The following is a 23,594-nucleotide window of genomic DNA, read 5'->3' as shown; positions in this document are numbered from 1 at the left end:
GGTAGTTCTTTTTAAGGGTAGGTATTTTACAAACTAATTGGTATCAAGTTTGTACCAAGATCCCATTTCTGAGAATGTGCGGTTCTCTATTTGTGACATTCCTTCTTAACTACAGTGACAATCACATTTCATTAAAGTGCAGGAGACAGCACCTCGGGTCAGTGTGGGGATTGTCAGAATTATTTCTCTTAAAATTTTTTTTTTCTCTTGATTTTAAGTTGCAGGGAATGAAGTGAAACTCGTAGGTTCTAGTATTTAGTCTATCAACGGTGATTTTTTTTTTTTTTTTTTGAAAATGGATAATGTATTGGGGAGAGGCGGAGAGGGGGAGACCAGCAGGAGCTCTTCACACCACTTTGTAAAAGTGTTTCTTCCGTTTCACCACTTTGGACAGAGTGTGTCTCTAAATAGACTGTGTTGTTTTTACTTTGCATGTCAAATTCGATGATGATCCAGCTGTTTTTTCTTCTTTTGAAGTAAAATATTTCTGTTTATCTAATTTTTATTAAATTTTCTAATTTCATCCTTGAGTCTGAAGCTCGGGTGTTGCGCTTTGCTGTGAGCCTGCTGGGCTCCGAGGTGGGGGGGTGTGTCTCTGCTCCCCCACCTCCTGCCTCCTGGTTTGCTGCTGCTTCAGGTAGTGCACCCATGAAATCTGGCCTTGTATTTTTCTGTGTGTAAAATAGTTGTGAATTTTCCTTAGTCTATATATTTGATGGTTTTGATTATAATCATGAAAACTGTATAAAATTTTATTTGAATACCAGGCAAGTATGAAATCCTGACTGGCACAAAGAACACAGCATTCTGTTTTTACCTTCAGACCTTTATTTTGGCAAACACTCTTTGGAATGCGGGTGTTGAGGGCCTTCTGTCGTGGGGTGGGGTGGGTGTGGTAGAGAGGGAGGACAGTCCTCTGGGTTCTGCTTCTGTCTGGGTGGCTATCCTGTGTGAGCCTGGAATGAACTCTCCTGATGCTTCTGAATTACAGATTCTGCCAGTTATTTTGCTGGAAAAGAGCGCTTTCCACCACCCTTCGCTAAGTGCCCTCCTGAAGCGTCCTGTGAGCGGCTCCCTACAGCATTCCCTGGGTGGCAGCTGAGGCGGTGACCTGCTTGAGGTCAGGGTTTGTGAGCAGGCCTGCCATGCTGTCACGGTTGGTTCTGGACATTTTCCAGACAGACCTCCTGCACAGCCAGTTGGGTTCATTCAGGGGGTATGGAAGAGAAGCCAAAGAAAGCAGCCCTCCCTGCAGAGGTCTTGTCCTGCAGGAAAAGGAATCCATGACGCATTTGTCTTCCCCGGGGTGGAGAGATCACCGGGCACAGCTCCTGCCAGCCCCTGGTTGCAGAATCAAGTGCATGTTTCTTTCTCCTTCTGGAGCTTTAAGGGCCAAGCAAGAGAGCACCCGTCTTAGTCCCTCACAGTTCCTTGGGAGCACAGTAAATTTTAGTTGAATTAAATAGTACCTTTTAGAGCCAATTCAAAGAGCATTTTTTTTTTAATGTGTAGCACTTTCAAAAATGTGAACCAGCTCTCATTTATTTTTATTGAGATTTTCAACCACATTCAATATCAAATTTCTTCTTCCCTCTTTTGTTTGGGGATGCCATGCTAGGCAGGCCCCGCTTGGCCCCTGAGCCACGTCTCCTAGGCAGGCCTTCTCTTTCACTTTCCATCAGGGTCTCGCTGAGCTGCCCAGGCTGACCTCAGACATGCAGTCCTCTCTCCTGAGCCTCTTAAGCAGCCGGATTACCTGTGTGGCCGCTGTGCCTGGCCTTCCTCTGCTTCTCTCAGGGGGGCTGCCCTGGGAGGAGCAGTGATCGTTCTGACCTAGTGAAGGTTTAGCAGTTTATACCCTCTAAGTCAGCCGGGATGAGAAAGTGAAATGCGATACGTTCAGCTCTACACCCCTTTAGCCATGCGACCTTAGTAAGTGACTTGTCATTTCATCTAATGCAACCGGTATTAGTATTGTGACATTTCCTCCAGTTATCTGCCAGTGCATTCTTAAACAACTGAAAGGAATATCACATGTATCATTTCATGACCTGTTTTTTAATTATGAGAGTATTCAAGTAAGTTCCCCTTACAATGTACAGCCAATACATATGTTTTTTTAAATTCATTGTAAAAGGAACATACGCCCATTAAAGAAAAGTTGGCATTAAGGTAGCTTAGGGATTAAAACATAGTCATAATTCATGGTATATTTTTATTTTATCTTTCTACATAGGAAAGTTTGGTTTTCTTTTCATAACACTGAAATCTAAAATGCCTGCTTTCTTCAGTATAAATCTGAGCTTGTCACCAAAGTGTTAGATCACTGTTTCTCTCTGATCGAGTTTTGTGTTACTGTTTATGTGGTGCTGGGGACTGACCCCATGGTGTGTGCATCCAGGCAGGTGTTCAGCCTGTGAGCTCGACCCCCACCCCATCTAGTGAGGCGCCTTTTAGAGGTCAGCCATTGTGGGGGAGGGGGAGAGTGTATGAAATGCGAGTCTCTTTCCTGTGCGCTTTTTACTTCACTCTAATATTCTTGAGGCACTTAATTCTCCATTGCTTTTTTTTTTAGTTAGATAGACTTTTATTATATTTATTGATATGCGGTGCTGAGAATCAAACCCAGTGCCTCACACGTGCCAGGCAAGTGTGCCACCGCTGAGCCCCGGCCCCAGCCCCTCTCCATGGCTTTTTGACATCTTTCCCCCTAAATGAAGTCTCACTTCATGACCCTTCAGGCACTGGAGTGAAGTCTGTAGAGGGAAATGTTTCCTCAGTTTTAAGGGAAACTCTTGGCATGCTCTCTGCCACCTGGGTTGCTTCCTCTGCCTGAGCTCTGTGGGTCGGATGCCCCTCAGAACCACACAGATGCTTACACCTCTTTCTCTGGGCTCCTGCTGGTTCCTGATGTGTCTGCAGAGGTCCAACATGGTGCTGGGTGTGCAAGCAGAGTGGTGTGTGTTCTCCACACCTGTGAGCCTTGCTGTGGCAGGCACCGATGTCGGTGTAGGGGATGCTCTGAGCATGGGAGACCCATCGCGGGGGACTGCAGGATTCAGCAGGATATCAGGCTGTCCTGACACAGCTGCAGGGGAGTGCAGACACTGGAGCACCCGGCAGCTGGTCCGAATCACAGCAGACCATGCAGACGCCCTGCTGGCCGGGTACTGTTGCCCACAGGAACAAATAGCTGGAGAGGTGGCGGGGTTCTGGTCTGGGAATAGTCCCTGGCGAGTGGGAAGATGTGGAAACCCTGTGTGTCACACAGCTGTATTGTGGCGTGTGTCGTCCTCAGAGTATCCCTGTACAGCAGAAGAGGAGCCCTCGGGGCTTCATATAGAATTGCTGTCTTTCCAGTGTGTGTGCTGCGGAGGGTGCAGAATTCTTAAGTCAGCTGGTCACATAGTAATCTCCTCTGGATTTGGTATCAGCGGGCCTTATTGGAAGGCTGATGCTTCCCTTGGTGCCCATGTGCTGGAGCAGAGCAGGGCCTCAGGAGCTGATGTCTTGCTAGAGTGCGGCCTGCTCCGAACAGGTCTCATGCGCCCTCTTCTGCAGTCTCTGCCATTCTTTCTCCCTACGCGTGGAAGATAGCGGCCACTCACAGTTGCAAGGTGGTCTTACTTTCATTAGAGATGAGCTAGAGCCCCAGGGGAGGGAGACAGTGATTGGCCCATGTGGGTCAGTGCCTTCTCCTGTCCAGCTGCCTGGTTTACAGTGGGTACAAGGGTACCCCCTAAAGCAGTCCTACAGCTCCAGGACCCACTTTTTACAATAATAAGTTGCACTCTTCCTCAGAGAACAGTGCCACCTCATGAGGACCCGTCACCTGAGTCGGCACTGAGAGGATCGGTGGTACCTACCCTCCCTGCAGTACCCAAGGCAGTTGGCGGGATCTTGTGCTCAGGCATGCAGGTGCTCCTCAGCCACCTGAGTGGCTTTGCTTTTGAGTAGCAAGTTACTCCTCTGACAAATAGTGAAGCATTAAGTGTTACATTAGCAGCTAATTATCAGCATGTAGAAATTCCAAGAAACAATTGTGCACAATTTCAAGCAAGTTAAACCTCCCTTGAATTGAAATCATTCCTGGTAAGGTGCCTATTCTGGCATGTTAAGTTGCTCTTTAGTTTTACTGTTTACTTTTAATTAAGCCCACAAATTCATCCTGGATGGAAGTGGGTTTTATCTCCACAAGACAAGATTAGCACACGCCAGTCGCTTGCCTCTGCTCGGCGCGGTTCCGTGTGGAAAGGATTTACTCAGGGGTTCCTTACCTTATCACCAGCGGTTCAGCGGTGCCGCTGGGGACTGTTGCTCTTCATTAGACCTCTCTTACAAGGAATGTGCCAATAAATCAGAGGATTACAAATGTTCCTGCAGACCTAAGACTAAAATAACCCTAGGTAAACACGCGAATGTTCCCTGTAACTAAGTGCATTCAGAAAGCTAACAAGAGAATTATATGTCGGAATGTTGAAGTTTTGTTGGGGTTTTTATGGTTGTTTTTTCCTTGTTTCACTTTTTTCATTTGTAATTTTATCCTACTTGGGCTTTTTCAGATAAACTTTTTTTCAGAGTAGTTTTAGAGTTACATAAAAATTACAGACAGGGCACAGAGAGTTCCCAGATGCCCCCTCCAGATTCCCTTGGAAAATGGACTTGTATTGAAACGTGGTTGATTTAGACTCCTCTAGTTTTGACCTGCTGTCCTTTTTCCAGCTGGGTCGGCCATGTTTGGTAGGATCTAGAGCTCCCGTCAGTCACGCCAGCTTCTTGGTTGTTTTGGCGTCTAACAGGTGAGACACCCTTGGGGGGTAACGTAGTACTCCAGGTGTCCTGTTGCCAGGGAGTTTAACCCCGAGACAATCACGTCTTCATGAATCCAGGCCTTGAAAAAATAGATTTGACATATTTGAGACTTTTTAGGAATTTACAAACAGAATTCATTTTTCATTCTTAATTATATGGATCCTGTGGGCATTATGATTTTGGTTTATTGATAAAGCAGAGATGACTTACAAAAATAATCTGAGCGTTTACATTTTTGTGTTAATTTTTTAAGATGGAGGAGGTTGGGGAGAGGATCTACATGGGAGTTCTTGTAAAATGATCACTGTTTTCAAGTGGGTGGGTGTGGAGCGCCAGTCCCTCACCCCTGGGGTCCTGCGGGACAGGGCCCCTCTGTGTCTGCCTCTGGGCTGCCTGTCCAGCCCCTGTTGCACGGCTCTGGCTTCTCGGGCCCTGGGTCTGGGCTGGCTGGAGCCATGTTTGCAGAGTGAGCAAGGGCACTTTCCCTGCCTCCTCCTCCTCCTGCTCGTAGGTTCCTGCACCTCGAAGCTCAAGCTCGGGGGAAGAGGCCCACAGGATCAAGGGGGTGTGGGCAGTGATTGATTCAGTCAGGTTTTATAACCAGAACCTCCTCCTGTCTTATTTGGAGAAGAGGCTTACGTTGATTAATGTGGCCTGGATGTGGTTATCTCACTTAGAAAGGGCCCTGTGTAGGGGGGGCTTTGTCAAGAGGCCTTTCAATGGAGTCACAAGGAAGCTTTTTTAAAAAACTTGACAACCTCAAGTACAATTTGGTTTTCTTCTGCCTATTATGATTGAAACCCAATCCTTGTTATAGCATCATTATCTCAACTGAAGCCAGCAGGGAGCTGCTGCCCTGATGTAAGGGTGTGAAGTCCCCTAAACAAACAGAGGATTAATTACAGTCACAGTGTGTTGTGAAGGTGACGAGATTGATTGTGATCATTTGACTTGTCCCATTTCCTGCTCTGACTACTTTCTTGAATAAATAGAAGCTGGGAAAATAATAAATGGAGCTCTGGAGCATATTGTGGGCCACCAGAGTTGGAAAGGAACCTCCGTGAGGCGTGTTTCCAGATCTTAGTGACTTATAGGAGCCTTATTTTAGATGATTTTTATCATTGATTATTATTTTATTGATTTCAATTTAAGCAGCTCTCCAAGAAATAATTTCAGAAATATAAATTTTGAGTGTTAGAAGAGTTTGACAGATTGAATTTTAATATCAGCAAATTTCTGGTCCATGTTCAGGTGTTTTTGTTTAATGTGACCTTTTAGATGGTTTAAAGAAAATATTAGCCCTTATATATTCCCGTGTCTTTTTGTAGGAGCTGTGTGCTTTTTATTGAGGTTAAAATGGTAGTTAGTTCTTTCACAAACTGACGTGTTTTCTGTTTTGTGCTTGCTTTACCTCCTTTGCCTGGAGAGTTTCCTAATATCCTGACCTGTGATGTCGAGGTCCACTTTTATCTTCCAGACTTTCTATCATCGTTTTCTGAGGAGGTGCACTTAACCACAGGAGGCACATGTGACAGTCATTTTGGGGTGCCCTGCCAATCAGCTACATTCCTACCGTCTCTTTTATTTTGAGGCAGGATCTCACCAAGTGGCTGAGCCGGCCTTGAACTAGTGACCCTCCTGCCTCAGTCTGTCCAGTCACAGGGATCACAGGTGTGCCCTCCACACCAGCTATAGACCTTCTGTTTAAGTTTATTTTTAGGAATGAAATTAAGCTTCACTGATATTTATATAAGACAAAAAGCTTCTTTAGGAGGTAGGTACCTTATATTTTTTAGTGATGAAATACTTGATCAGGAGAAGCTTCAAGGCCACTGCTTCATGGACCAACCATCCATCTCCAAAGAGAAGCATCTATGTTTTTCTCAAAGCCAGAAATAGGACAAGGGGTGGGGTGGCTTCTCCTAGGACATTAGGGTTGGCTTCCGGGACTCCCAGCGTCTCTGACAGTTGCTTAAAGTTGAAGACAGTCTCAGCTGCTGGAGCATGAGACTCTGTGGCCAGGGACCCAGTTCCTTCGCTGCTCTCTGGTGGAAGTTCCCGTGGCCTGGGATAGAAAGGGTGGCCTGGCTGCTGAAGGCCGGGCTTTGGCCTCCGTGCCAGTGTGCACAGCTGGGCACACACGCCTGGCTTCCCTCATCTTTGCTTTGGGGATTCTTATGTTTTTTCCTTTTTAAGTTAATTTAAAAGATTAAAGAACAAAAGCTATCATTTTGTGGGAAAAAAAAAGAATTGAACTTGAAATGGACAGTCATGTAGGGTAGGGTATGATAGAGGTTTGACCCATAAGAGATGATTTTCTGATTTCATTGTTAATTACTGATGCAAGGAAGAAGGGCCCAAAGAAATCAGGACTCTGGGTGTCCTAGAGGTCAGAGTTCTGCCACCTCGTGCCCAGCACCTGCTCCGAAGCCTGGCTCTTCCTGAGAAGCTTCTTTTCAGCTCAGTTAGAAGGTCCAGAGGGGGCCTTGCCTGGGTTTGTGGCTGGCATAGCTGAAGGAATGGTGAAAACTGGTTTTGGGAAAAGAAACCTCAGCGTGTTGGCTCCTGTCTGCAGAGCTTGGGCCCTTTGGGGCCATTTGTACTTCATTTCATGATTCTAAGTAGTGACTGATTTTCTTTGCCTCTGATTATTTAAAAGAACTTTTGGACTTCGTTTTCTGTTCAAGGTTTGCCTTTGGTAGGCCATTTTTGTATGTTTACAGAGTGTCCCTATTTTCTTATAAACAAGAATAAAATACACCTACTTACGTGTGTGTGTGTGTGTGTGTGTTCGTGCAAATTAAGGAATATTAAACTGAACATGCACATTCCTATCATTGATCCTAAGAAAAAAAATATTATGTTTCCCAGAGGTTCCTGCAAGACCATTTCTCCTCCTCGTACCCTCCCCAACTACAACTGAGCATTGTGCTAGTCAGTACCCTGCTTTTCCTATTATTCAGCCACTCCCAGATTTACCTTCCCATTTCACTTGCTTTTGAATATTGTACAAATGAAATCATATTGTATCTGTTCTATTAACTTGCTTCTTGCCCTTAATTTTTAAACATGTATTCGAGATCATGCACAGAGTTGTCCTTGGTTCTTTTATCTTCCTGCCGTGGGCTGTCCTGTTGTGTGAGGGAGGGCGTTGCAGTGTTCCTTGTTATGAGAGCTGACCTGTTCCTGCTGGTTTACAGTTTGCTCTAGAGCTGGCAGCGGGCTGCTCTGCGCATCTCTGTGCGTGTTCATGGTGCACTGAGACAGCTTTCGGGGGTGAGCCCTGTACCTGTCAATGGAGTTGCTGGGATTTGGAGAGAATTGTGAAGTGGACTCCCTGGGTAACAGCCAGTGGTTTTTTAAAGTGGTTGCACCAATTTATTTCAGCTCAGCTCCCCACAAGCAGTGCAGGAGAACTTCCCTGATTGTGCTTTTATGCCAACACATAGTCATATTTTAAGATCTGATGATCCAAAGGGATATGAAATACTTTCTCTTATTTTAACTTGTATTTTCCTGATTTTAATGATGCTGAATATCTTTTCATGTATTTTTGAGCCATTGACATTTCTTCTGTGAGCTGAACCATATTCCCCATTTTTCAGTAAAGCTGTCTTTCTTCTTGATTTATAGGATTCTTCCAATACTCTGGATATTTGTCCTTTATTGGTTAAATATGTTGCACACATTTTCTCCCAGTTTGAACCTTATCTTTCAGTCTTATTATAGTGTCTTCTAAACAGAAGTTTTTAATTTTAGCGCTATAGGATTTATCGCTGTGTTCTGTTATGGCTCTGCTTTTGTTTCTTGTTAAAATTCTGTATGCTTTGGAAGTCATAAAGATATTCTGCTCTAGTATCTTCTAAAATTTTCGTTCTCTTGCAATTAGCATGTAAGTTCTTAGTCCACCTGGAATGGATTTTTCCTATGTTAGGAGATAGGGGGTCTGGTTTCCTTGTTTCCCCATGTGGATAACGTGTCCCCGCTTCAGGGGTTAAACAGTCTGGCCTTCCCTGGGACACTGTCTTACACCAGGATTACATGGGGGGTCTGCTTCTCGGTGTCTGTGGGTCCCACGCCTTGCTGGTCTGTCATGTGCCAGTCCCGTCTGCCCTCATTCCTGTGGCTTTCTACCTCAGAGTCGGCCTGTCAAGTGCCATGGGAAGCATCTTGGTTAGAATCTGTTCATGAGTTTGGGGACACTACAGTGTTTAGTCTCCTAAACTTCATATTTCTCAATAAAATTTCAAGATTTTTCCACAAAAGGCTTACACGTTTCGTTAGGTTTATTGTCATATTTTGATTGCTCCTGTAAACGGGAACTTCTTTTTTAAAAAACAGTGACTTTCAGAGAGCCCATTTAAGGTGCCTAGAGATGCCTTCCCCTTCCACACTGGATTCCGTGCCCACTGCCGTGCCCCTCTACTTTGATTCTTACCTGTGTTTTCTGGTGGGCAGTAGTGGTCAAGGGAGGGCACTTCCAGCTTCTCCTTGTCCAGCCCTCGTGTCCTTTTGTTTTTCCCTTTCCTTCTTGACCTCACTGCCCTGGCCAGGCCGTCTGGTACGGTTCCGGGTGGGTATGTGGAAATGCATCTCCCACCTGGGTCTTTCAGGAGACACTTGGACAGTTAGTAAGTAGGATGACTACTTCAAGCGTTACAGGATAGTCTTCATCAAGTTAGATTTTAAAAGGTTCTTTTTTTTTTTTTTTTAAGAGAGAGAGAGAGAATTTTAATATTTATTTTCTAGTTCTCGGCAGACACAACATCTTTGTTTGTATGTGGTGCTGAGGATCGAACCCAGGCCGCACGCACGCCAGGCGAGCACGCTACCGCTTGAGCCACATCCCCAGCCCTTAAAAGGTTCTTGTTATTTTTAGTTTGCAGAGTTTTGTTCCCAAATGGTGATTGGATTTTATTGTGTTTTCTCATTTTTGAGCTGATCTTTAGACATTCTCCACTTTAATCTGTTAATGTGATGAACGGCCTGGATAAAGGTCCAGCTGGAGGGGCCTGGCTTTCCTGGGACGCTCCACCTCTTGTACAAATGGTGACTCTGGGCCGGGCTTGCGGTGCGCATGCCCCTTGCGGGAGGGAGGGGGCGGCTGGCCTGGAGCGCTGCCTCCTCCTCCTTTTCCTGGATTGTTATCGAGGCTATACCAGCCTGATACCGGGATCTCAGAGCATTGCTTTTCCTGGATTTGTAAGTAGTTTATGGAAGATGAAAATTATTTGCTCCTTGAGTTTTTGATAGGATCAAAAATGAAAGTACTTTGTGAGAGATTTTTAAAGATTGGTTGATGTTTTCTACTTGTTATAGAAACACTGTTTCCTTCTGTCTCTTGCAGTCCGTTTTGATAGGTTCTCCTTTTCTAAACATGTGTCCATTTCTTCTGAATGTCCCGGCTGTGTGCCAGCAGAGGTCTGTACTAACCCTGACCTGCCTGTCCTCCACAGTGCCTGTGACCGTGTCACCCACACCTCTGCTGTACTGCCCGCTGCCCTCTGACCTGCAGACGCAGTGTGCTGGCTGCCCGTTGGTACTCTGGCTCCCTTCTGCTTGCCGTCCATCACTCCTTTGCTTTTGTCCGTGTCACTAGAGTCTCTCTGTGTCCGGGGCCCGTTGGCCTTTCTCCCCCGACATGGAGAAGCCTGCCCCGTCGGCCTTGATCCTTCCCTCCCCTGAAGACCCTCTGGATCTGTGTGTTGGGTCTCTGGACTGCGCGCTGACTCGCCCTCCCTGTTCCGTTCCAGATGCTTGCTCGCACATGGATGTGATAACTGTGTTTCTTTCTCCTTTCCCAGTAGGTGGATTTTATACTCATGTATTTGTTACTGATTTCTAGCTCATTTCTGTCAAAGAATTGTACTGTTTTAGGATTGAGGTTGGTTTTATTTTTAGCACACAGTCAGTTTTCACAGAGGTTTCATTTCATCTTGAGGAGGGTATCATCTTCAGTCTGTCTGACTGAGGTCAGCATGGCCAGCCCAGCTTCCTCTGGATCAGTATTTGCCTGGGGTGTCGTCGTCTTTGTCCTGGGAAGATTGAGTCTTTGTGAACATTGCTTTAGTAAACTTCTGGTGGCTGGTATCCAGCAAATTCACTTACAATTACGATTGTTTTGTATGTGAAAGATATGTTTGAAGCGTCTAATGTAAATAAATCAGCAGTTTGGAAACCACTGGGACTTGGGCTATTTGGGATTTGGTCTGTTGTGACACAGGTATCATATTGGGTCCCTGGAGTCTTGCCCTCTGTCTGTGGTTAGACCACAGGGGTCGATGGCCGAGTCCTTGCCCATGGCCTGTCTCCTGTAGACATACACCCGGCCTGGGGTCCCCCTGCCCTCCTTTTCCTCAGGCTGTTCCTCTGCTCCGCCCCCAAGGCTGCCCACTCCCCTGCCTAGTTTCCCACACTAGTGCCCATCGACCAGATGCCGTTGGATCATGACGGATTGGTGGAGAAGTTCCCGGGGTTCTCTTGTCCATGGGATGAAGCCTGACCGCCGGGACCCTCTGCATCCTCCTCCCCATCCTGTAAGCTCTGTCCCTCGCCTCGAGTGCTGGCTTCAACCTGGAGGGTACCTTTAAAAGCCCTCAACCACGGCAGGAGTTTGCTGCGTGAGACCAAGATGGGCGAATGGCTGGAAATACTGGGCTGGCCTGGGAGACTCAGGAGGGAGGAGCTCTCGAGGCCTGGCTGAAGTCGGGGGAGCAGTTGCTGTGTTTAGGGGCATTCCTTGGTCTAGGAGCTCGTCTCCTCACCACTGGGCCTGGACATGCTGCTTAAACTCGCCCAGGACCCGACGTCCCTGCCTCAGGCGTCCTTCTGCTCTGTGCCACCCTTTGCGGGCCTTTGCCTCTGCCCATGCTTGGGTCCCCTGTGGGTTGGGGTGCCTGGTCCACTGGTCGTGATCTTTTGGGTGTGGGTTACTCCTGGTCTTTTACCTTTGTGTGGTGCTCTTTGAAAACTTGACCCCAGAACCCCTCAGTAATCGTTTTGAGACACTTGCTGTGAGCCAGGCACCAGGCCAGACACTGGGGAACTGAAGAAATAGACTTGGCGCCTGGCCTCAAGGAATTAGAAGAGGGTTTTGTGTTTCATTAAGAAAGCAACAGAATGTGAGTGAGCCAGGCTGAGAGGGGACCCTTGCACCCTGCCACCGGGCACCTTCCTCAGGTTGAGTTGCATCTCGCCTGCGCCCGGTCAGCTTCGTCATCAGTACCCCTGCACCTTGTGTTTTGCCCATCAGGAGCACAGGAGACTGCCCTGGGCCTTGTTAAAACCCAGACGCAGTCCCGAGAACCACGGCAGCTCCGTGGCGCGCCACTTCACCTCTCTCTGCCCACACCCCAGAGAGTCTTAGTTCAGGACTGCAGGCCCGTCACGTCCCTCTGCCTGTCTGCAAGTGAGCAGGCACGCTCGCTGCTTTCCTCTCTGCTCGGGGTCGGAGGATGGTACATTGATTCCTTACCAGCAGATGCCTTTGCCACCGGAATTACCATGTGCCGGAGATTTGTCTTCCGCACAGTGGCTGTGGTCTTGCGGGACTTCCTGGGTCTGCTGTTCCTTCTTCATCTTAGTTCATTGAATAAACTGAGAGCCCTTGGTCAAAATGACAGAGAAGCAGACTCCGTCCTGGACTTCTGAGAGGCAGCCTGGCCCAAGCCAGCCCCTGGCTGCTCTCCCATCCTCCCCTGAGGTCCGTGAAGCCAGCTCTGCTCTCTGGGGGAAGCCTAAGGTCAGGAAGTTGTGTGCAGCAAGGCCGTAGATGGCCGGGTGTGCTCTGCAGCACTCAGCAGCTTCACCCCTCCCACCTCAGTGTCCCTGGACAAGCCCTTTGAACTCTGGCTTCAGCTCTCCATAAATGTGGTAGAATCCGAGACATGGGGTGACCTAACACACTCAGTCTGTTTAGAACGTGTTCGCGTGTAGCAGTCGTCAGTGATGCTCATTGAGAAAAGGCCCCGAGGACGAGATGCTGAGCCAGGCATTGGTCCACGTCGCAAGAGCTCACTGCACACCGGGCTTCGTGCTGGGACCTGTGTACACTCCCACTCCGTCTTATAGGCTGCATGTGAATTTGGGTTGTGAACCCCGTTTATCACAACCCCAGGTAACCCAGATGGAAACTGAGGCTGAGAGATTGGTTAATCCTGGCCTGTTTGACTTCAGAACCTGAATTCCTAACCACCTGCTGTGTCAGTCCTCTGGCATCTTCTAGAGTCTTCTAGAACACATGGCCCCTGCAGAACACTACATGTTTTGTTGGCAAATAATCCAACATGGTGTCTCCTATTGAGCATTCATCGTGGCGGGGCAGACGACGATGCGTGCAGAAGGCAGTCAGAGGACCTCGAGGAACCCTGCCCCACACCAGTGACTGGGAGGAGGGCCTCAGGCTGGTGTGCGAGGCTTGGTGGATTTGGGGTCTTGAGCGGGCATCTGGAGACAGGCAGGGCCTGAGTGGACATAGGAAGCAGCAATGGACATGGGGTAGGCAAGGACACGGCCTGGGGCAATCCCCGGAGTCCAGACACTCGTGCTGGAAGGCTGGGGCTGGAGCTCGTGGTACCCTGTTCCCGCCCAGCTCCAGGTCGGGGTCAGTCCTCAGTCCTGCAGAGCCAAAGGAAAGGCGGTTGTGCTGGGCTGGGAGCAGGAGCACAGTGCCTGGTCAGGTGCGGGTTGAGTGTGTGTCAGGGAATTAGGAAGATGGGACTGAGTCTGTGAGTGTCACGGTTGCCACGTTTTCTCCTGGTTTCTAAGGACTTTGGACTGGCTGACAACACTTACAGATTGGGGGAGTTTTATTTAAGTGGAATTTACAGCTGCCCTGGTACCAAGGGAGGAGGTTCTGGCAGTTGCCGGCCCCTCCCCACGTGGTGGCACTCGGCAGAGCTGGGGCCAGCCGTCTCCCTTAGGCAGGATGTGTGCTCTCCTTCTGTTCAGACCCACCTGCTCACCAGACTCCATCTGCCTGGCCTACGGGCTGTAGTTGGTGGCCTTGGGCTAATGGCTGGGAGCCTGGTGCCGTACGAGGCCCTGTGCTTTCCTCCCTCCACGCTGCAGCCCCGTGCGAGCGGGAGCTTGTTTCTGTCCTGCACTGCTGGCCGGTGAGGGCTTACAGCGTGCCCAGCAGACGGGGCACTCTGAATGTGGCACCTGTGTGGCCGCAGGCCGCATCCTGTGCCACAGTCTGGCTGGGCACAAATCAGGAGCCATTCAAGCAGGAACAAACTTTATTTCCGAACTCCCACGAACATCACCCACGCTGCTTTCTCTGGGATACAGCACACACCCACCGGAACTCCCTCCACCGGAACTTCACCCACCAACACAGCTCTCCAGGAATCCCCACGAGAGCTTAACCGGAACTCAACGGGAACTCCGAGAGAACTCAAAAGTACTGGCAAAATGCTAGGCACCATCCCAACTAGGCTGTGGCTCTCAACAATCCCGTAGCAGTTCCAGGACACACCACGATGCACAGGGCCGCTGGCGGCCACCCTGAGCCTTTCTCAAGGCCCACTGCAGCTGGTCCCACGGCAGTGAATAGGCGGCCCCCACGCTCCAACTGTGTGTGAGAGGAAGGAACTGCTGCTCCAGGCTTGCCCTGTCCCCACCTCCATGGTGGGCTGGTGGCCGCCCTGGCACGGCTCTTGTCTTCTCTGGACACAGGCTGAACAGTGGAGCAGCAAGTGTGTAAGGAAGGCTGGGTGCATGCCTCTGCACCTCCCGCACCCGGCAGAGACCACCGCCAGCGCTCCGGGCCTGAGTGTCAGCAAGACCCCTGAGTCCACACTGCCTCTACAGGGCATGTGCTCCTCTCATGGAGCCCTGGCAGCGCTCCCCCAGCCTGTGCTCTCGTCTTGTCATTTATCTATCCCCTTTCTTCTGCACTTGGTATCCTCCAGGCTCCATCTGCCTGTGCCTCGCCGTCGGGGGAAGAAAGTCAGGCTGCCCGGCCCGTCCCTTGGGCGTGGTGGGAACACCAGAGCCGAGCTGAGCAGCCCTCCTGGCAGGGCGGCCGCGTGCGTCGCGTTCCCCGCCAGCCCGTCTCTGCTGATCTCTTGTGTTGCGAGCAGGGCAGCGAGGGGCTCTGTGGCTGCTGCTGCTGCTTATTTTCAGCAGTGGGGTCTGCAGCTGTGATCAGAGCCGAGCTCTCTGCCCCTCCTGCAGCATCCTGCACCTGGGGGGCCAGATTTGTCTCTGGACTGAGGAGGCCCCAAGAAAACACACCCAGACTCCCTTCTCAAGGGTTGAAAGAAGCAGAGCACTTCCGTCCCGTCCCGTGCAGAAAACGTTTTCCACCATCGTTTGAGTCACACCGTAGTTGGGCCTTGGCATCCAGTTCCTGCAGGAGCACGAGAGGCTCAGCACCCAACAGGTTTGCTTCTGACGACCATCTGACAGCAGAGCCTCAAGTCTCATGGGTATTCCTATATTTAGCAAAATAATATCTCTGAGCCACTTTTTCCTTCTTATTTTTAGTAGCTGGTAATTTTTGTAGATAGTAATTTGGGTCTGATTGGGACATGATGGCAGCTCTTCAGTTCCAATTATAGAAGAGCTTTTGCCTAAGTCTTGAGGATGGAGTGAATATGGGTTTAAAGAGATGCCCAACCAACTAGTAGAGGCCTGATCCTGAGGGTCACGATCACCATGATAAAATTTGGAAAGGACAAGTCGAAGCTCCCAGCCTGATGAAACTGTCCTGGGGTCTTTGAGTAAAGAGTTTGTCAGAGACTGGGACAGAGTCTCCACGGGCTGTGCTGGCCAGCGTTCATTTGGTCGAGTTTCTTGTGGTGAGTGAGCGTTTTACTCACCCAGGTGGTGTCACTCCTGAGTGTGAGTGGCATGGCATGGGGACTGTGCTCATGCAAGCTGGGACTCGCCAGGCAAGAGTGGGAGCGTCTTGGAATATGGAGAGCTGCTCTTGCTGACGTGAGAGAATCCCACAGGCCCGGGCCTGTGGAAGCACTCGGGAAGACGGACAAGCCCCGACGCAGCTCTCTGCAGGGGACTGTCCTGAGTGCCCCCACGAGCCTGGGTGTGCAGAGTCTTTTCTCCTTGACCTTGTGGTGGCAGGATGTGGGTCCTGCCTGTGGCATCTCTGGAATGACGCAGCGTGAGCCTTCGAGTCGTCTTATAGTTTATGATATAAAATCACGTAAACTTCGGGCAGGGTCTTTCCTATCTTCGGCTAGCCCTCCGGATCTTCCTCTAAGGAGCGAGAGGACCCGTGGCCACTTGCCATGTGTGAGGCAGTGCTGGCTGAAGGTCAGGCTCAGGCACTGGTGGTGGACTTGGGCAGATGGGGCCTGGAGTTGGCCGCAGCACTGGACAGGGTCCACAGTGACCTGGAGACAAGAGGCAGCCAGGTGGGAAGGGCCGAGCAGGGGTGACACGTCTGCTGCACTCAGGCCTGAGGAAGCAGAGCGGCCAGAAGCAGGGCTGGGCTGGGTCCTAGCGTGGAGGCCACCCGGGTGGTGCTCCTGTCACCATTCAACGAGGCCTTCCTGAACGAAGCACCCCTCTCCCGGCACCCCGACCCCTGCTCAGCCCTTTCCTCCGAGGCACTTGCACCGTGTAGCTCGCTCCATCTTACCTGGTGTTTATCGTCAGGTTGACACAAGGGTGTGAGGTCCCTGCACACGGGATCCTTGTCTGGGTTGCCCAACCCCTGAGCAGACAGGTCTGCTGCCCTTTCCCACGGGGTCTGGAGGCCAGCAGTGTAGGGGAGGTGAGGAGGTGATGGGAGACACGCTGCTGGTGGCATCTGAGTGGCCTCTGGATTCTGCCCCAGGAGTGTCTCTGTGGAAGCTGGAGAGTTTGCAGGAGAATGTGCAGAAACCCCAGCTTTGCAGCGTCCGGATGGTGAGATGGTGGCTGAGCCTGGGCCTTGGGATCGGTGTGGTGGGCCCAGGAGCCCAGAGTGGGCGCCTTGTGGTGTAGTTTGCCTGTCAACCTGGAGCCTCAATCAGCGAGAGAGACCTTCGGTAATGACCGCTGTTGCCGAGTGCCAGCACGTGCCCGCCTGTTGCCATTCCTGTCACCCAGTGGAGGGTGCAAGGTGGGAACCTGCTGGCCGCCTCCTCCAGGAGCCAGAGCAGTCCTCCTGGTCTGGCCGTGAAGTGCCTGGGCCGAGGGCATGGGGTTGGAACAGGAGAAGGAGTGCTGACCTCAGGCCACCATCACCAGTGCCCTTCACAAGGAGTCCCTGGCCCCGATGGAATCTGAGATTGCGTTTGTCAGGTTAACCCACAGAAGGGGTGGTATCCTGGCCCAGCAGCCCGGGAGCCCTGTCGTCCACTGTGCCGGTGCCTAGACTGCTCCCTGGAGCGCCGTCCTGCCTGGTCAGCCCCTGGCTGAGTCTCAGGTATCAGCCTGGCCGGCTACTCGGTTAGGGCAGAGGAAGTGAGACCCACAGGAGGCCCGCTCCAACAGGCAGTGGAGAGAAGCCGGTGGTGGTTTAGACAGATTCTGCAGCAGGAGGCACCGCACGCTCCCTCCAGGCCCTGTGGCTGACTGTCTCACAGACGGGGACCTATCCCTGCACTCAGCTGCCAGGCCAGCCCTGCCGGGGCTGTGAGCTCTCCGCTGTCACCACCGCTCCTTCACAGTAGTTCACTTACTGCGACCTGTCAGCCATCTCTGATTTAAAAAGAAACCAACATTAAATAGGGTATCTCACCTCCACGAAATGAATAAAAGTTTTCTTATCATTAATTACAGGGTGGGATTACATTCTAGTAACTTTCTAAGAAAAAAACTGTTTTAGGTATAACTTTTAAAATCTTAACACTGGTGTGGCCTGATTGTCAGATCTCTTTTAAACACATTCTTAACAGGTGAAATGTTCTTAGGTGTAAGGTGCTTACTGTAACTACAACCGCTCCCTCAACCTGAGTCCTTGAGCATGTCAGAAGGTCCCTGCATTGTAAGAACCCGGAGTCTGATGAGGCTGATTGACGAAGCTTTTTAATGTGAATTAGTCGTGTCCCTTTTGAATATGACAGGGAAAAGCACTGACCACCTTCGAGGAGCTGTTTTATGTGAATGTGACCCCTCCTGAGGGGGACTCGTGGGTCAGAGCTCACGGTGGTGCCTGGTTGAAGGAGCAAGGTGGCCGCTCTGTCCCAGCCTAACTTCCCCCACGGGGACAGTTGGCTTTTTTGCTGAGTCACCTGTGTGGGATATTGAGCAGCAACATGTCCAGCTCTGTCCCTCCGCCTCCTGGGCCCCTTCTGCACCAGCGCTGTGTCGAGGTGCCAGCTGCTTCTACCCTGGCATTCTGTAGGGAGAGTTCGGAGCCCTGCGTCTGTGAACCAAGTTCCCATCAGAGCTTCGGGGTCACGCGGAAGCCAGCCAGCCAGAGCTGGTGACGGAGCACAAATGGACGTGCAGTGTTTTTAAGCATTTCTTGGGTAAAGAGGTCACTTTTTAAAAGTCGTATTGTACGGCTAAGTGAGGGCAAGCTTTCCCTGGTGTGAAGTTTCATATGGCTGGCTCCAGGCGAGGCTGTGACGTGGTCCCGTGGCCTGGCCTCGCCCTTTCCTACCTGCTGCATTCCCACTTGAACCCCAGTATCTGTGGGGTGTGCCCCGTGAAGAGAGCCGGGCTGCAGGCGAGGAGCTTTGACAGTGTTTATACCCTGCAGCCTCTGGGTGTTCGAGGATGAGAAAGCTGAACCGGTTCCCACTGGAGAGCTGGTGAAGCTAGTGTGTCCAGTGGTATTCATGAGAAAGTCTTTTGGTGGTGTTTGGCTTTTCCTTTTTTCTTGCTGGTGCCGGGATCTGAGTCCTCACAGTGCTTTACTACGCAGGCTCTTCCGCCGACTGCGCCCAGGTGCTCAGAGCAGTTCAGTTCCCTGCTCTCCTAAGTCTGAGTAGTTAAAGCTGGAGGGGACCCAGCCGGTGGTGCTGAGCTGAGGCTGGAGCCGCACCTTCTCCAGACAGCGAGGGCCTGGGGAGGTCACAGCCTGCCTCTCGACAGCATGAGGGGAGCCCAGCTGGGAAGAAGCCAGGAAACAGCTCCCCGAGCCAGAAGCCAGGGGGAGAGCTGGCCTTTCCTCTGGCTGGGAGCTGTGGGCCCTGGGCCCCCAGCTGTCCCCGGGGTCTGGGGAATGATGCAGTGGTGCAGCAGGTGACCAGGAGCCAGCGTGGTGACACTTGTGGAACACTGTCAGCCAGCTCTCCGTCACAGTGACAGAGAACCTGACGCGGTCAGCTTAGCAGGAGGAAGGGGCATTTCTGCTCATGGTCCAGGGCTGCTCTGTTGTGCTATCACCCCAGGGCGCACGGTACCTCATGGAGGAAGTGTGTCCGAGGAGGCACAGTGTCCTTGTGGCCACAGGGAAGCAGAGGCCTGTACCTGAGGTCCAGACCTGGTCAAGGGCTCATACATTTTCAATTCTGGAAGCAGTGGCCACGTTCTCCTTCAAGGGGTAACGGTCTTCATCTCCCTGCGTGGAGCCTTTACCCCAGCCTCGTAACGGTGTCATCGCATGTCTGCCCGTTGGCTAGTCTGATGAATGACACAGCTCACATGACTTTAAACTGTGTTTCTTTATTTAACGGAAGTTGAACATCGTACATGTGAGTCGTCATGTTTCCTTTTCTGATGATCACCTGCTGGTGTTCTTGGCTGTTTCTGTTGGCCCGTCACATCCCTGTTCAGGAACTCGCAGCAGATTAGGCCTTGGCCTGGGGTGTGCATTGTAAACGGTCTCTATTTCTCTATTAGCCTTTCGACTGGCTCATGACGATTTTTCTTGCCCGTGCAGACAGAGCTGTCGGGTTTTATCTAGTTGGGTTTATCGTTCTTGTGTAGATTCCGTATTTTGAGACGTAGCTGGGCCTCCTCGTTCTGAGGTCATAAGGAAGGTCTGTTTCCTCCTGATGCTTTAATAGCTTCCTGTTTTACACTGATGGCTTTGAGGCGTTTTCCTGCGGTGTCATGTAGAAGTATGGGATCAAGTGTTGTTTTATTTACTTATTTATTTACTGAAGCCCTATCGCCCGGTTGTCCTCAGCCAATTAACGATTCTCCTAACTAATCTTTCCTCTTAATGAATTTTCAAGGTCCAAGAAGTTGTCTGCTCTTGCGGAAGCCCTGAGAGAAGTCCCCCTCACCAAGGGGCAGCTGGGGCTGGAGCTGGAGGAGCTGGAAGCTGCGGCCCTTCTCGTCCAGGAGGAAGAAGCTGCCAGAAGCGCAGCCGGCTCGCCCAGCAATTCAGGGGGGTCGGGATCTTCCGACTCTGAAGACTCGGCCTCAGAGCAGGAGGAGCAGGCAGAGCAGCAGCGTGCGCCTGGGGCTTCTCTGCGGGGCCCCTTTCTGGAGAGCGGTGCCCCGCTTCCTGCTGGTGGCGAGGCCGGCCTGGGGTCCGCCATGGGTCAGGGGGCGCTGCTGGCCGCTCCCCAGGAGCCTGCAGGGCGCAGGCCTCTGATAGAGGAGCTCGGCGACCATCTGAGGACGACCCTGCAGATTTCCCCGTCTCAGGGAGCTGATGCAAGGAGCCACCGCAGGACGCAGGATGGAGACGGGCAGGTGACGCCGGGGACTGACTCGGGCCGGGCGTTGTTTGCAGGGAGTTAGGTCGGGGTGGGCGCCTCTCCTGAGCTAGAACTCTCCGTGGGCTGCGTGGGCTTGGCACTTTTTCTTTGTACATACAACATTGTTCTTAAGTGAGCTGATTTTTATACATATTGGTCTCTTTGTTGCTTCTTGAAAATTAAAGTTCTGAAGTGTTGTAACTGAAGTTCAGCTGATGCCTAAGGGGGAACAGGGGTCCTGCCGCTGCCTCTCGGGAACATCAGTGCCCTCCGCTCCGTCGAGGACCTCGTGTTCCTGTTGCGCAGCGTGCTGAGTACCAGCAGAAGCCGTCACCACAGACGGGGCTTCCCGTCACCTCTCGTGTCCTCCAGCCTGTGTTGTCCTGGCCTCCCCCGCGGCCAGCACCAACACCCGCGTCCCCCAGCGACCACTAATGTGCCCCTCCCGCAGCACTGTGTTCCCTGGGCTGTTCTCGTGCAGCACGGCTGGCTCTCGGCCAGGCCTCCCCTCGTAGCTGCCTTGACGCTGACCCCCGTGGCAGCAGGGCCAGGAGCTTCCGGGGGCTTTTCCTCCATTGCTGACGACTGTGTCGGTGAACAGCTTGCTCTTCTCACCTCCTGGTGAGTGTCCGAGTCGTTCCCAGTTTGGGGCTGTTAGAAACACAGCTGCTGTGACGGTTGTGCTCAGGCGAGGTGTGGACAGAGCTCTCGTTTCTCAGGTAATCATCTGGAAGTGCAGCGGCTGAGCCGTCAGGAGGTTGTGCCCCATGACATTTCCAGGGCCCGTGAGCAGCTTTGCTCACAGCTGGCCATCTGCTGTCCTGGCAGCAGGACCGGAGTCCAGCTCCTCCCCGGGCTTGCCCTCACTGGGTGCGGTCCACTTGAACCACATCCCATTTCTTTTTCTTTTTTCTTTTGAGACGTCTTGCAGACTTTCCAAGGCCAGCCTTGAACCTGCGGCCCTCCTGCCTTGGCCTCTGATTGCTGGGACCACAGGCTGCACCCCCACACCCTGCTCCTGTGGCATCGGCTCTTCTCCTGACACCTAGGAGGTGGCATCGTTTTGAAGTGTCCGTGGATCTTCCGCCGGTTTTCTTTTGAAGACGGGTAGTTTTCTCGTCTCTCTGTCTTGGGGGTCTCCGTTAGTGGGTCGAGCGTACTGCCACTTCGGGTGCCTGGGTTTGGTCCTATCTTGTGGGTGCTGGGCCTGGACTCCTGCAGCTGTTCCTCACCTTGTTTTGGATGCCCCTGGGCGGCTTGCTGTGGTGTCCCCCGGGGACCTGTCCTTGGTGGTTTGCTGTGGTGTCCCAGGGGACCTGTCCTTGGTGGTTTGCTGTGGTGTCCCCCGGGGGACCTGTCCTTGGTGGCTTGCTGTGGTGTCCCCGGGGGACCTGTCCTTGGTGGCTTGCTGTGGTGTCCCCGGGGACCTGTCCTTGGTGGCTTGCTGTGGTGTCCCCGGGGGATCTGTCCTTGGTGGTTTGCTGTGGTGTCCCCCAGGGGACCTGTCCTTGGTGGCTTGCTGTGGTGTCCCCGGGGGACCTGTCCTTGGTGGCTTGCTGTGGTGTCCCCCGGGGGACCTGTCCTTGGTGGCTTGCTGTGGTGTCCCCCGGGGACCTGTCCTTGGTGGCTTGCTGTGGTGTCCCCGGGGGACCTGTCCTTGGTGGTTTGCTGTGGTGTCCCCCGGGGACCTGTCCTTGGTGGTTTGCTGTGGTGTCCCCGGGGGACCTGTCCTTGGTGGTTTGCTGTGGTGTCCCCCGGGGACCTGTCCTTGGTGGTTTGCTGTGGTGTCCCCGGGGGACCTGTCCTTGGTGGCTTGCTGTGGTGTCCCGGGGGACCTGTCCTTTGTGGCTTGCTGTGGTGTCCCCGGGGGACCTGTCCTTGGTGGCTTGCTGTGGTGTCCCCCGGGGGACCTGTCCTTGGTGGCTTGCTGTGGTGTCCCCCGGGGACCTGTCCTTGGTGGCTTGCTGTGGTGTCCCCGGGGGACCTGTCCTTGGTGGTTTGCTGTGGTGTCCCCCGGGGACCTGTCCTTGGTGGTTTGCTGTGGTGTCCCCCGGGGACCTGTCCTTGGTGGTTTGCTGTGGTGTCCCCCGGGGACCTGTCCTTGGTGGTTTGCTGTGGTGTCCCCGGGGGACCTGTCCTTGGTGGTTTGCTGTGGTGTCCCCGGGGACCTGTCCTTGGTAGTTTGCTGTGGTGTCCCCCGGGGACCTGTCCTTGGTGGTTTGCTGTGGTGTCCCCGGGGGACCTGTCCTTGGTGGCTTGCTGGGTGGGTCTAAGGCGTGGTGCCAAGGGTGTTTTTCCTGGAGGCTGCCTCTCCTGAGTGTCCTCCCTGGGCCCTTCCCCTCTGCCTGTTGTCTCAGGTGCTCTCGCCCCGCCTGGTCTCTCACTGCGCTCTTGAGGGCTGCGGGGCCCTCCTGTCCCCTGCCCAGCCCTGCCTCCTCTCCCTCCAGCTACCCGTGGTTGTCCAGGCCGCCCTCTCCTCCCTGGGCCCTGTTCTGGTCCCTGCGGGCCCTCAGCTGTGTCATGAACTCCAGGGTCCACCGGGTTCTGCCTGGACTGTCCCTCCTGCCTAGGCTGGGGTCCTTCAGCGCAGTGCGTGGGGCCTTCCCAGGGGCCCTCGGTTCCCTCCCCTGTCCCTCGTGTCAGTCCTGCGGATCTTCAGTGTGGTGCCCACCACTGTCCCGTGCGTTCCCTGTTTCTTTTTTGGCTGTGCCTGTCCAGGGAGCCGATCTGGCCTCCGTCACTCCACCTGGACTGGGAGCAGCGTCTGCAGCCGTGTCACACCTGTGTGTTCTCCTCCAACCTCTGGCTCTTGGGGAAGAAAGGACCTGAAATCTGATACGCGTTGATCTCAGCTGCATTTTTATTCCAAGAAAGGGTTGGATTTAGGGGGACTGCAAGGGTCTGTGTTTCTGGTATAATCCCAGCTGGCGTTAACCTGGTAGTGGGCGACGGTGCCACTTGACGTGGGTGTTAGCACCTGGACCCACCAACAGCATAGCAGGATGTGTTCCAGACGCGGCCTCCCTGGAGAGCGGCAGGTTGCTGTGGCCATCGAGATGGCGTCTCTCCTCTGTAGCACCCTCCCTGGGGACAGTCTGGAAGGCGCCATCTGTCACTGCAGTCATTTGCTCCTACTAAAGCCCCGCAGGTTGGGCCGATCCCGCCTTGCCTCAGAGTTTCAAGCGGTGGAAATTGTCTTCCTTCCTCAGTTTCTGTCCTTAGGAACCT

The 23,594-nt window shown here is 52.4% G+C and overlaps 1 protein-coding gene across 4 annotated transcripts in view; it reads left to right on the top strand.

Annotated features, from left to right (window-relative positions):
• SHQ1 (SHQ1, H/ACA ribonucleoprotein assembly factor) overlaps nucleotides 1-20,542 on the top strand; it is a 67,718-nt gene extending 47,176 nt beyond the window's left edge. For 3 of the 4 annotated variants that reach the window (XM_081276247.1, XM_081276249.1, XM_081276248.1), the window contains one exon: nucleotides 19,896-20,542. In XM_081276247.1, the coding sequence (XP_081132373.1) occupies nucleotides 19,896-20,409 (514 nt within the window). In that variant the 3' untranslated portion in view covers nucleotides 20,410-20,542. The remainder of the gene's footprint in view (nucleotides 1-19,895) is intronic. The other variant, XM_081276246.1, reaches the window with a different exon arrangement.
• The last annotated feature ends 3,052 nt before the right edge of the window (nucleotides 20,543-23,594 follow it).

This window comes from Spermophilus citellus, assembly GCF_964194105.1.
Source record: "Spermophilus citellus genome assembly, chromosome: 19".
NCBI classification, from domain to species: domain Eukaryota; kingdom Metazoa; phylum Chordata; class Mammalia; order Rodentia; family Sciuridae; genus Spermophilus; species Spermophilus citellus.
This window is presented reverse-complemented; position numbering and strand designations above follow the sequence as displayed.